This window comes from Hyperolius riggenbachi, chromosome 10 (assembly GCF_040937935.1).
Source record: "Hyperolius riggenbachi isolate aHypRig1 chromosome 10, aHypRig1.pri, whole genome shotgun sequence".
NCBI classification, from domain to species: domain Eukaryota; kingdom Metazoa; phylum Chordata; class Amphibia; order Anura; family Hyperoliidae; genus Hyperolius; species Hyperolius riggenbachi.
Window position 1 is genome coordinate 50,507,974 of NC_090655.1, and position 14,064 is coordinate 50,522,037.

At 45.9% G+C, this 14,064-nt stretch overlaps 1 protein-coding gene across 1 annotated transcript in view; it reads left to right on the top strand.

Moving 5' to 3' along the window:
* The window catches only part of P3H3 (prolyl 3-hydroxylase 3), a 52,463-nt gene that overhangs the window by 5,195 nt on the left and 33,204 nt on the right, over positions 1-14,064 (top strand). The window contains exons 2-6 of the mRNA XM_068258361.1: positions 741-893; positions 5,821-5,998; positions 9,501-9,632; positions 11,757-11,890; positions 13,919-14,008. Of these exons, the coding sequence (XP_068114462.1) occupies positions 741-893; positions 5,821-5,998; positions 9,501-9,632; positions 11,757-11,890; positions 13,919-14,008 (687 nt within the window). The remainder of the gene's footprint in view (positions 1-740; positions 894-5,820; positions 5,999-9,500; positions 9,633-11,756; positions 11,891-13,918; positions 14,009-14,064) is intronic.

Consider the following 14,064-nt stretch of genomic DNA (forward strand, 5'->3'; position numbering starts at 1 on the left):
TTCTGGGTGGGCATTCATAAAGATGTATCCATGTGCGGAAGCAGTGCGGAGATTCCCCGAGCTAAGCTGGCGGTAGACAGGCGGTAGGCTTGCGGAGACACGGAAGCTACAGAGTTGATACATTTCTCCGTGTTCCGCTCTGCTGCAGCTGCCTGGGAGGTCTGAGTGTCTCCATTCACTTACATTGTTATCGCCACATCAGAGGGAGCGGTACTTTCCGACCTCACACCGCTTGCGGTGATCTTCATGAATTAACATTTTGCTACATTTGTACCGATAATCACCGCACAAGGCGGTGATTTATCACTCTGCTCGGTAGTGTCATTTTTCCATGCGGAAAGAGGCTTTATGAATGCTGACTTTGCTATGTGGTCGGTAAAGTTAGCTGTTTTAAGCATTTCCGCATGCGGAAATGCTTTATGAATGATAGCCTATGTAGCTAGAGTTGCCCCCAGGTATTAAGTAGCTAAAGGAACCTCAATATAAAGTAGGTGTCCCCAAGTATCAGATAGCTAGAGGTGTCCATGACTGAAGGGAGATCTTGTCAGTTGAATGCTGAGAGCAGGTTGAGTAATCTCTTATTTTCTATCTCATCAGGACTCTGCACAGGTAAGGAGGGAGGGAGGCACTTGGGGAGGGGATTGAGCTGCCTTTCCATCATCAGGCGCCTGTAGGCACGTGCCTACAGTGCCTTATAGTAAATTGCCCTGGTGCCACATCTAACAAGTTCTCTCTTCCAGCTGGAGGAACTGGATGAAGCTGCAGCTGCCGCTTTTACGTTTTACACGAGGAACCCCTACCACGAGCAGATCCAGGAAGACATGCAGCGCTATCAGAACATGCGGGCCGTGCAGGCGGACAGTTTCCGGGACCTGGAGGAGCCCAGATACCAGGTAAGTCGCCACACACAGAGGTTTGCCATTAACAAATACTTACCGCTGCTTCTGTACACCCGCCTTCTGCTATGCGCTAGGAAGCATGCACAAAAGGCAATATTACTATTATTTATTGTATTTATAAAGCGCCAACATATTACGCAGCGCTGCACAATAGATAAATGGGTTAACATACAGGTAGAACATACGGAAACTCACAACAAAACAAGATCATGCAAATGATTTGATAACAATACAGTGTCATAGGACAAAATAGAGACTGTTATAGTCCACAAGAGGGGTGGTTGTGAGTAAGATTGCATAATCAAGCTGGATACGTTAGGGAGGAGGGTCCTGCCAGAGGCTTACAATCTAAAGGGTGGGGTGGAGACAATAGGTGCATCTTTTGAGAGGGGGTCTAACAGACATATTATGGTGCTGGTGTAGGGGGGTATGCGAGCGTGAAAAGGTGAGTCTTGAGAGCTTGTTTGAAGGTATTAAAGGTGGGGGCAAGTCTGACGGCTGGTGGGAGTGAGTTCCAGAGAGTAGGGGCAGCCTTGGTTAAGTCCTGCAATTGTGCATGTGACTGAGTTATGCGTGGTGCGACTAGGCGCAGGTCATTGCGGGATCGGAGGGGGCGGGCTGGAATGTGCCTGTGGACCAGATCAGAGATGTAGGTCGGGCAGGTCTTGTGCACTAATTTGTAGGCCAAGCACAGGATTTTGAAATTGATCCTAAAGCTGATGGGGAGCCAGTGTAGTGCTTTACAGAGCAGAGTTGTAGAGGCCCTGCGGTGAGAAGAATGTATCAGTCTGGCTCCTGCATTTATTACCAATTGAAGTGGGGCATATGCTAAAGACAAGGACAAGATGTGCTTTATAGTAAAGGCTACACTGGTAGCCATTCAGATTACCTGCTTAGCTTGTAATGAGCTCTCCTGAACAGCTGCATCTAATGGAAAGTAAATGTGCTTTGTGGCATTGATATCCGGTAGAAACTATCATATTCTTGTTTAAAGAGAACTAGAGATGAAGCACCCTCATGTATTTTACCATATATATCAGTGGGAACATTAGAGAAAACACCTACCCTGCTCTCTGTTTCATTCTTCACTGTTCAGCTTGTTTCTTATCAGCCCTGATAAAATCCCTGACTGAGCATTCAGTCTGCATTTGCTATAATGACTCAGCTATAATGATTCCTGAGCAGAGCCAGAAGGGGGCAGGCTTGGGCTTGAAAAGACATCAGAAAACACAGACTCCACTATAATGATTCCTGAGCAAAGCCAGACTGAATGCTCAGTCGGGGATTTTATCAGGGCTCATAACAAGCAGGCTGAGCAGTGAAACAGAAAGCATGGTAGGTGTTTTCTCTAATGTTCCCACTGATATATAGGGTAAAATACATGAGGGTGCTTCGTCTCCGGTTCCCTTTAAATCTACCAGAGATCGGTACTGCAATGTGATCCCCAGATTGTGGCAGAAACAATCGTGGCAGAAGTGATCAATCCGGCATGCTGGAAGATCTTGCTCAAAAGGGCTTGGTCAAGTGCTGGCAGTAGTGGGGTTCAACGTCCCGACAACCGATGGACCCCAGGTTGCCCCCCCCCCCCCCACACACACACACGGGTAATGTTTTCTCCAGGGCCTGTGGTGACTGTGGAAGTGGATCTTAAAGGACAACTGAATCCAGGGGTATATGGAGGCTGCCATATTTATTTTTTATATTTTATTTATTTCCTCTTAAAGAATACCAGTCGCCTGGCTGTCCTGCTGATCCTCTGCCTCTAATACTTTTAGCCACAGACCCTGAACAAGCATGCATGCAGATCTGACAAGATTAGCTGCATGCTTGTTTCTGGTGGTATTCAGATACTACTGCAGCCAAATAGATCAGCAGGGCTGCCAGGCAACTGGTATTGTTTAAAAGGAAATAAATAAGGGAACCTAAACTGAGAGGGATAAGGATGTTTCCTTTTAAACAATACGAGTTGCCTGGCAGTCCTGCTGATCTCTATGGCTGCAGTAGTGGCTGAATCACACACCTGAAACAAGCATGCAGCTAATCCAGTCTGACTTCAGTCAGAGCACCTGATCTGCATGCTTGTTCAGGGGCTGTGGCTGAAAGTATTAGAGACACAGGATCAGCAGGAGAGTCGGGCAACAGGTATTATTTTAAAAGAAAAAAATCCATATGCTTCTCAGTTTAGGTTCCCTACGTAGTGTGGATCAGAGGGGTTCGCCCTAGAGCTGCGCAGCCGCATTCGTGGCCAGGCGGACTGCGCAGCCGCAGCCAGAGGAAGCGGCCATCTTTGGAGGGGAAGGAGAGCCCGACCCGGGCCGTGGGGTCGGGAGCCGGCCCGGGGGATAATGAGCGGGGGGACCCGGCGGAGCGGCAAGGAGGGCGCGGACGGCGTCCTCCGTGCCTGAAACGGAGAGGCAAGTAATTAACTTTTTTTACACAGTTGGCCTCGTAAGTCCTTTCACAATCGATCTGTTGCACCAAATGCTTTTGCACACATACAAATCAGTCACATCAGATTGCAGTACAGAATAACAGTTGCCTGGCTGTCCTGCTGATCCATTGTCTCTAATCCTAGGTACACACCATACAATTTTCTGGCAGATTTACCTGCCAGATCGTTTTTTCTAACATTTGGGATCGATATTTTCGATTTTCGTTCAGTTATTTGAAAATCGATCGGAAAAAAAAAAAAAAACAATTAAAAACAATTGGAAAATCTAACAATCGATCAAAATTCAGATTGTACATGTTGGAAATAATCGATCTGGAAGGGTAAATCTGCCAGAAAATTGTATGGTGTGTACCTAGCATTATTCCTTTAGCCATAGATCCTGAACAAGCATGCCGATCAGATGTCATAATTAGCCACATGCTTGTTACAGGTGTGCAATTTAGACACTACTGCAACCTAAGGGATCAGCAGGGCTGCCAGGCAACTGGTATTGTTTAAAAGGAAAAAAATATGGCAGCCTCTGTAAACCTTTTACTTCAGGTTCCCTTTGAGACTGTTGGAGGCTGCTGATTCCAGTCACAGGACAGGAAGAGCAAGAAAGAGGTTGAGGTTGCAGACTTGCTTTCACTTGCCTGGATTTGGTACAGGATAATAGTTCCAGAGTTTGTGGAATGTTGAATTACTAATCACTTGTACTAAGGAATTACTAAGCATGGGGGTAATTGTCACGTGCGGCATTCCTCACTGTCTGACCGCACACAGAGGTGCCACATAGATGATAATTACCCAGAATCCTTTGCTGTCTCAGCCACACTTAAAGCGGACATGAACTCAGAACTTCCTCTCTGCTCTAAAAGATACGCAACAGCATAATAATGTTTAAAAATAAAACATTTCTTAGTTACAGCTGATACAAATCCTGAATTAAATCTGCAGTTTCTACTTCCTGCTTTCATGGTAGCAGACATATTGTTAACATCCTGTGCTTTCAAATGAGCTTATCTGTTTTTATCTGCCGTGGCAGTGAGGTGATCCTGGGGACAGATCAAATTACAACTTGTGATTAGACCCAAACGGAGGGGAGGGGGGGAATTAACTATGTCCCTGCAAATTCCCTCTTCCCCTTGCAGGGATGTAGCTACTACATGCCTTGCCGGTGCGCACTCCCGCTCGTTCCTGCGCTTGGTATTGCCGCCGATAGTAAGACGAAAGATGAATGAATGGGAACGCAGTATGAATCTCTGTTCCTATATGAATGGTCACCGGGATCAAAGAGATGCCGCAGTCATTTGTTTACTTCCGACAGAACCCATGCACACATTACTTCCTGTTTAGCTTACTATAGGGGCTATAGGAAGTAATGCATGAGGGCATCTTGTGGCCAAATAGTAAAATTACACCTACACACAATTTTTTTTTTTTTTTTTTTAAAGACCCACAAATACATTTAAAATTAACACTTTACCTCCCACACTATCCCATAAACACCCCCAAAAATGTTTTTTGCATTTTTAGAAATAAAAAATTACAAATTACAAATGTAAAAAAATACATAGTTACCTTAGGGACTGAACTTTTTTAATATGTATGTCAAGGGATTATTGATTATTACTGTTAATTTGTAAACTATGGGCTTAGTAAATAGTGATGGACGCAAAACTGAAAAAATGCACTTTTATTTCCAAATAAAATATTGGCGCCAAACATTGTACTAGGAAAATATTTTCAAAATTGCGATAACCGGGAACAAACGGGCAAATAAAATGTGTGGGTTTTAATTACGGTAGCATGTATTATTTTAAAACTATAATGGCCGAAAACTGAGAAATAATGAATTTCTTTCTTATTTTTCTTGTCAAATTCAGTTAGGAAAAAAAAATTCTTAGCAAAAAGAATGCCCAATTGGTGGCGAATAAAAAAACAAGATATAGATTGTTTTGTTGTGATAAGTAGTGATAAAGTTATAGGCGAATGAATGGAAGGAGCGCTGACAGGTGAAAATTGCTCTGGTTTTTAAGGGGAAAAACCCTTGGGCCCCATTCACACTTACAAAGCGCAAAACGCTGGCGATTTTTGCAGGAGTGATTTTTCTGCAATTTCACGCGGAAAAATCACTGAACACTGTGGCGATTTTGCCGCGGTCACGTTTAGCGCTTCTATAGCACTGAAACGCGATTGCCGGGAAATCGCCTTTGCGTTTCTGGGTGATTTGCGGCGATTAGCGCAAATCGCCCAAGTAAGAACTAACCCATAGGGTTTAATTACGCTAGGACTTTTAAAAAGTGCAAACGTTTGAGCGTTTTGCCGAGATCACGGCAAAACGCTCTAGTGTCAATGGGGCCTGAGAGATGAAGTGGTTAAACAGGCTAAACTCTCTAAATACATACAGGGTGCATCTCTCTCTGTTTTCATTCTGTCCTGTGCAATAGTTCGGGTTCACTTTAACCTGTTTTCGTTTTTTTTTTCTAGGCTCTTTTCACTCAAGCCATGGCTCTGCTGACAGAGGGCAGACTGGCCTCTGCTATCTGGAAGCTGGAGGAGTCGCTGGACGCCTGTCTCTCTGCAGTGAAGGCATGTCGCACACACTGCGAGAGCAGCCGGGAGCGAGAGAATAATACCCACCAAGAGATATCCGAGGTGATTGCAGGTAGCTAGTTCTCATTCACACAAGCTGCGACCGCCGCGTCTTCAAGCGGTTGGCAGTTTAAATGGAATATATGCAGAAATGGTACCTTTAAGAGTCTTCCACTTACAAACAATTAAAGAGAACCAGAGACGAAGAACCCTCATGTATTTTACCATATATATATATATCAGTGGGAACATTAGAGAAAACCCCTACCCTGCTTTCTGTTTCATTCTGCACTGCATGGCTTGTTTCTTATCAGCCCTGATAAAATCCCCAACTGAGCATTCAGTCTGCATTTGCTATAATGACTCGGCTATAATGATTCCTGAGCAGAGCCACAAGGGGGCAGGCTTGGGCTTGAAAAGACACCAGGAAACACAGACTCAGCTATAAAGATTCCTGAGCAAAGCCAGACTGAATGCTCAGTTGGGGATTTTATCAAGGCTGATAAGAAACAAGCTGTGCAGTGCAGAATGAAACAGAAAGCAGGGTAGGTGTTTTCTCTAATGTTCCCACTGATATATATGGTAAAATACATGAGGGTGCTTCGTCTCTGGTTTCCTTTTGAATAAACACTTTATTGGCTTTCCCCAAAAGCCCTCCTTTCACTGGCACAGAGCGATTCATTATTATTATTATTATTATTTAGTATTTATATAGCGCCGACATCTTACGCAGCGCTGTACAGAGAATATAGTCTTATTACTTAAAGACATTGGCGTAGCAATAGGGGGTGCAGAGGTAGCGGCCGCATCGGGGCCCACCCCTCAAACACAGTATTAGCTTTCTATTGGTCCTGTGCTGGTAATAATCACTTCTATAGATGCTTTGAATAGTAGTAATCATTAACAAGCTGTTCCCCATCCCCTTCTTGCAACTCTGACACTGTGGTTGTCATTGGCAGGTTTTGGTGCGCCATATCAATTGTTATGTATAGAGTGCTTGAGGGGGCCCCATGTAAAACTTGCATCGGGGCCCATAGCTTCCTAGCTACGCCACTGCTTAAAGAGACCCAGAGATGAAGTAACATAATAGATTTATACATACCTGGAGCTTCCTCCAGCCCCATCCGCATGGATCGCTCCCACGCCGCCGTCCTCAGCCTTCTCTGTCGCCAGTACCGGGTCCTGTAACTTTGGCCAGTCTGAGCAAGCACAGTGCGCTCCCTCTGTACTGCCCAGGCGCATGCGTAGGGCAGGAGACGGAGAGTCACTGCACATGCATAAAACTGGTCCTGGCTGGCCGAAGTTACTGGACCCAGTACTGGCGATAAAGAAGACTGAGGACGGCAGCGTGGGAGCAATCTATTACTTCATCTCTCTTTAACTGTCCCTCAGAGTAGCTCACAATCTAATCCTTACCATAGTAATAATTCTATGTATGTATCGTGTAGTGCATGTATCATATTCTAGGGCCAAATTAGGGGGAAGCCAATTCACTTATCTGTATGTTTTTGGGGATGTGGGAGGAAACCGGGGTGCCCGGAGGAAACCCACGCAGACAGAACATACAAACTCCTTGCAGATGTTGACCTGGCTGGGATTTATGATTCTCAGTGAATTTTCCATGTGTTTGTGATCAAATTTGAACAGCAATTGTGACACGACACCGGTCAGATTGCGCTGTAATTGTGCACGGTTTGTGCACTAGGAATCACAATTGCAGCGCAGGGCCGGGCCGAGGCATAGGCTGGAGAGGCTCCAGCCTCTGGGCGCAGTGTAGGAGGGGGCGCACAATTCATTCAGCTGTTATTCCTAATTGTGTATGAAAGAAATAAGAAAAGGGGATACATAGCAGTGACTGCAAGCCAGATAACTAGATATTAAGGTGTTGGGGAGGTTGTGGGCCCTGTGGCACCTCTTAGTCTAATAGCAATCAGTGTGTGACGGCTGGGGTGGGAGGGATGGGGGGGGGCGCACTTTGGTGTCTCAGCCTTGGGTGCTGGAGGACCTTGTCCCTTCTCTGTTGCAGCGTGATCGCAGTTCCTAGTAGAAAACAGTCCCCACAGCTTGTCTGAGATATTGGTAGTTGTCTTCTGAGTCTGATGGCTCTACTAGAAGCCTAAGTAAAAAAAAAGGGCAGCCAGAAATGTGGGCGCCCAGGATATCCGATAGTAGAATATCCATAAATGTAATATTCTATTATTAAAGAACCACCATTGTGAGAAATTTAAAAAATTTAAAATAAATGTAAACACATACAAATGAGGAGTGTGTTTCTTGCAGAGAAAAATGAGCAATAAATGACTTTTCTCCTATGCTGCTGTCACTTACAGTAGGTAGTAGAAATGTGACAGAACTGACAGTTTTGGACTAGTTCATCTCTTAGGCTGCTTTCACAGTGGGACGTTACAGGCGCACGTTAGAGCAGCCTGTAACGCAGCCCAACTCACAGTAATGAAAAATCAATGGGGCTGTTCACAGTGCGGACGTTGCGTTACATTGTAACGCTGCGTCACAAGACAACGTACTGCATGCAGTACTTTATACGCGGCTAGGCCGTGTTAGACTGCTTGCACATGCTCAGTAATGTTGGGGAGGAGCGGAGAGCGGCCAGGCACATGGCTAATTAATATGCACTGCACGTTATGACGTGCAGTGTTTACTTCCTGGAGCAGCCGCTCTGTGCGGCGATTGGCCGGCGGGACCACGTGATGCCGCATGCGCACAAGAGTGCGCATCACGGCATCACTGACGCCAGAGTGAGCTGCACAACGCGGCTCACTCTGACGTCCAGATCCAGCACCACCAGGCGTTGAGTTAGGGGGACGTTATGCGACCTTAACGCCCCCTCTAACACAACGTCCTGGTGTGAAATTAGCCTTAATGGGGGAGTCTCAGCATTTCCATTATTGTTAATAAAGATACTCCCTGAAAAAGATTTATACAAAGATGCTGGCCAGGCTCCCTTCTTGCTGCACACTTTTCTTTGCAGTTTGACAGTGCAACTGCTATTCACTAAGTGCATTTGAAAATAATTACAACCCCCCCTTCACGAGGAGATGGGCTAGTCCAAAACCTGTCAATTATATCTGATTTCTACTGCTGTGACAGCAACATAGGAGAAAAGTAATTTATGGCTCATTTTACACTGGAAGAAACGTACTTCTTATTTTTATGTATTTACATGTATTTTAAATGTTAAGATTTTCACGATAGTGGTTCTTTAAAGTGTAAAAGCGATCGTAAAATATCAGTATTAATACCGATACTTTACTAAAGCTAAACATTTGCCTATTCTCACACTGAACCCTAGGCACCTACTGAATATCGTGAGTTGGGGCCGATATGTATCAGGCATCGCGGGCACCCAAATTTTCCCTCCATACCGATAAATACTGGCCCTATGGCGCCACCTAAACTTCCACCTCTAGCGGCCTCCCACATTTCCTGCCTCCCTACTAATACTTCTCACAATACACTCTCTTCTAATCTCCTCCTCTCTTGCAGAGTATTACACACAGGTGTCACATGTATGTCTTTGTGTCCCCCCCTTACCACTTTCTTATTGTCTCTCGCAGAGTATTACACACAAGTATTGCAATGCAAGCAAAACTGTGCTCTGGATATAAATTTGGCACCAGGCCGGAAACTTCCGAAACAAGATTTCATAATGTGTCATCTCCAGTTGCTGCAGGGTGCCTATGCCCAGGGTAAGTTTCCTCTTCCCAAATAGACCTGTCATTTTACTTTACTCTTCGAAACAATATGAGAGCAATACCAGATCACAGGAATTCCTTTTCTGCCATGTATAAAAAGTATATCTGTCTAGTTCCCTCTCCTCAGCCTAGGCGGTCACATGGTCTCTGTTGCCAGTTGCATTGTGGGTGTTTGCCTAGGAAGAAGAGACTCTGTTCTTTTCTATCACATCATCTCTGCTTGTGAGGCCGGTTTCACACTGTAAACCAGCGTCAGCGGCGCGCAAAGCACCGGCAAAAGCAGGCCTTCAGGGAACACGGCGTTAGTACGCGGTGCTTCCTGTCTGGCCACCAGCCAAGCAGGAAGTGACACGCGCTTGCGGTCACTTCCTGCTTCGGGGTATGCGGAAGTGCACGGAAGCATGTTGTAAAAATACACTTATGCCCGCCGCCACGTCGCGCCGGCAATTGTTGAAAAAAACCTGCATCGCCATACACTAGCATGACTTCCAGGCCGATGCAGATCACAGAAGAAGACGTGTGATCACATAGTTTTGCGCTAGCGTTAGATTGGGCACTTATAACGCGACGTACCGCAACGTGGGAAATATTAGGCTGCGGTAGCAGTGTGCTAATTTTGCCAAACCGCGCCAGTGTGAAAGGGTCCTCACACTTGCAAGGAGATATTACTAGCATCAGGTCATAGACAATCTGCTTGTACAATCTATATCCAATCTTGCCTCATTACCGCTGTTCATCTCTAGCCTCCAGCGGTAAGCCACAGCCTTCTCACTCACATATCCCTAGAGAGACGGGGAAAGGAGTCAGGGGGGACGGGACAGAAAAGTATAGGGGGACGGGACAGCTGCAGGGACTGCACAGCCACGACCCTGTACACTGCCCACAAATCCCTTACAGAGACTGAGTAAGAGGAAGACAACTCGAGTACAGGGGGCACCTAAGAGCACACGGGGCATTTAAGCGGACACAGTGGGCAACTAAGAGCACACGGGGCACATCGAAGCAGACAGGAGGGCACTATAAAGGACACATGGGTCACTTAAGCAGACACAGGAGGCACTTAAAGAGGACACAGGGGGCACATTAGAGAACACAGGGGGGGCACATTAGAGAACACAGGGGGGGCACATTAGAGAACACAGGGGGGGCACATTAGAGGACACAGGGGGCACATTAGAGGACACAGGGGGCACATTAGAGGACACAGGGGGGCACATTAGAGGACACAGGGGGGCACATTAGAGGACACAGGGGGGCACATTAGAGGACACAGGGGGCACATTAGAGGACACAAGGGGCACAGGTGAGGACACAAGGGGCACAGGTGAGGACACAAGGGAGACACTAAAGGCACAGATGGGACACAAGAGGTACAAGGGGGACATAATAATTGGGGAGGAGAGAAGATCCACAATATGCCCCTGCACCATGGAGGCACCAGGTTTAGTATTTTTTTCCCCTGGTTTTTGTCCTATAAACCCAGGTGCATCTTGTGGTCCAGATAAAATGGTACACCAGAAACAAGCATGCAGCTAATCTTGTCAGATCTGAAAAAAATGTCAGAAACACCTGATCTGCTGCATGCTTGTTCAGGGGCTAGGGCTAAAAGTATTAGAGGCAGAGGATCAGCAGGGCTGCCAGGCAACTGGTATTGCTTAAAAGGAAATAAATATGGCAGCCTCCATATCCCTCTCGCTTCAGGTGTCCTTTAAAGCAGAACTGTAAACAGAATAAAAAATAAGAGCTTCACTTACCTGGGGCTTCTGCCAGCCTCCTGCAGCCGACCTGTGCCCTCGCAGTCCTGGACCGATCCTCAGTTCCCCCAATGCGGCTCACTTTTTTTTCCGGTAATGGAGGTCGACTTGTAAGTTGACCTCCATTGCGCCCTGGCCATGCGTATCCTAGTACACGTTGCTGTAGCCAGGAGTGCCCTGCGCAGGCGCAGTATGAGAAAAAATCTACTGCCTCGCTTCTGACATAGGTGAGAAGCGAGGCTTCTTCATCTGCAGCAAATAGTCCACACCAATCACATCTCTGTTGTACATGTGCACCATGTTATCCCTCACATCAGGGATGCACATCTCACGGTTGTCTCTTATTTTCTTCCTGCACCTCTAGTTGGGGATTGGGGATCAGCGGCGGAGATCGCTCAGTCATTGCTGCTCTTCCAGCCTCGTAATGAAACCATCCTGACAGAACTGCAGAGTTACAGCTCTAAACTCCAGGGGAAACCCGCCAGCCAACCACGCGAGGTAACTTTCTGCTTCAAGTATATGGGAACACAAGAGCTGAATGGAAATTGATGGGTCGCAAAAGTTTATAGAATGCAGATTTCAAATGGTCCAGGAAGGACCTACAAATCTCAAACAGCAAAGCAGAAAAATACATCTGAAGCCCACCTCAGGAGTGTCCCTCTCCCACAAGGTTTGGAGTAGAATCAGTGAACATAAGAGCTCAGTCATAATGAGATCTGGACTTTTTCTTCGGGTGGATCTGTGTCCACATAATGAGTTTAGGGCAGTTTCTTCAGGTGAACCTCTGTCCACATAATGAGATCTGAACAGTTGCTTCAGGTGAACCTCTGTCCACATAATGAGATCTGAACAGTTGCTTCAGGTGAACCTCTGTCCACATAATGAGATCTGAACAGTTGCTTCAGGTGAACCTCTGTCCACATAATGAGATCTGAACAGTTGCTTCAGGTGAACCTCTGTCCACATAATGAGATCTGAACAGTTGCTTCAGGTGAACCTCTGTCCACATAATGAGATCTGAACAGTTGCTTCAGGTGAACCTCTGTCCATATTAAGAGATCTGGACAGCCGCTCTAGGTGAACCTCTGTCCACATGTGATCTGGACAGTTGCTTCAGGTGAACCTGTGTTCACATAATGAGTTTAGGGCAGTTGCTTCAGGTGGACTTCTGTCCATATAATGAGATCTGGACAGTCGCTTCAGATGAACCTCTGCTCACATAATGAGATCTGGACAGTTGCTTCAGGTGAACTTCTGTCCACATGAGATCTGGACAGTTGCTTCAGGTGAACCTCTATCCACATAATGAAATCTGGATAGTTGCTTCAGGTGAACCTCTGTCCATATAATGGGATCTGGACAGTTGCTTCAGGTGAACCTCTGTCCATATAATGAGATCTAGACAGTCGCTTCAGATGAACCTCTGCTCACATAATGAGATCTGGACAGTTGCTTCAGGTGAACTTCTGTCCACATGAGATCTGGACAGTTGCTTCAGGTGAACCTCTATCCACATAATGAGATCTGGACAGTTGCTTCAGGTGAACCTCTGTCCATATAATGAGATCTGGACAATCGCTTCAGATGAACCTCTGCCCACATACTGAGATCTGGACAGTTGCTTCAGGTGAACTTCTGTCCACATGAGATCTGGACAGTTGCTTCAGGTGAACTTCTGTCCACATGAGATCTGGACAGTTGCTTCAGGTGAACTTCTGTCCACATGAGATCTGGACAGTTGCTTCAGGTGAACTTCTGTCCACATGAGATCTGGACAGTTGTTTCAGGTGAAACAATTACCAGTCCTGCTAATCCTCTGCCTATAATATTCGTAGGCATAGAGCCTGAACAAACATGCAGATCAGCGGTTTCTGACAAAAATCTGACAAGATTTAGCGCATGCTTGTTGTAGGTATGGGATTCAGACACTACTGCAGTAGTAGTAGTGGCTGCAGCAGTGTCTGAATCACACCAGAAACAAGCATACAGCCAATCTTGTCAGATCTGATAATAATGTCAGATACATCTGAACTGTATATGCTTGTTCAGGGTCTATGGCTAAAAGTATTAGAGGCAGAGGATCCACAGGAAAGCCAGGCAACTGGTATTATTTAAAAGGAAATAAGTATGTCAGCCTTAATATCCCTGTTCCTTCATGTGCTACAGTATGTAAGGCTGTACAATGTTCTCCTATAAAGATAATATGGCAAGGTAGACAATTATCACATCAGTATGTTTATAGATTGAAGGAGGAAACAGAAGCCCACAGAGCAGAATTCAAGAGATTAAGAACAAATATTAAGCAGAGCACTACTGGGCAATGAACCAATGACCCCAGCACTGCAATAAAGAAATGTCTAGCGGTGAGCGGCAGCCTGCTTCCTCCTTTTGACAGCTTGTAGAAAAATGCACAACTTAAAAAAATATATTAAAAGATCTTGCTGGGTCTGGTAGTTTCCCATGTGTGGATATGGATGAGTCTGTAGTTATTTCCCCCCATGGTATGTTTTGTGTTATATCTTTCAGAGTATCGCCTCCTATGTGCGCCAGGCCCTGGCTGAGAAGAAACTGCTGTATTATGCTATGGAGAACCTGGACCTTCCCTTCCAGGACCCGGTAACTATGGATCATCAGTGGAAGATGGGGTGATTGGTGTGTGTGTGAGGGAGTCT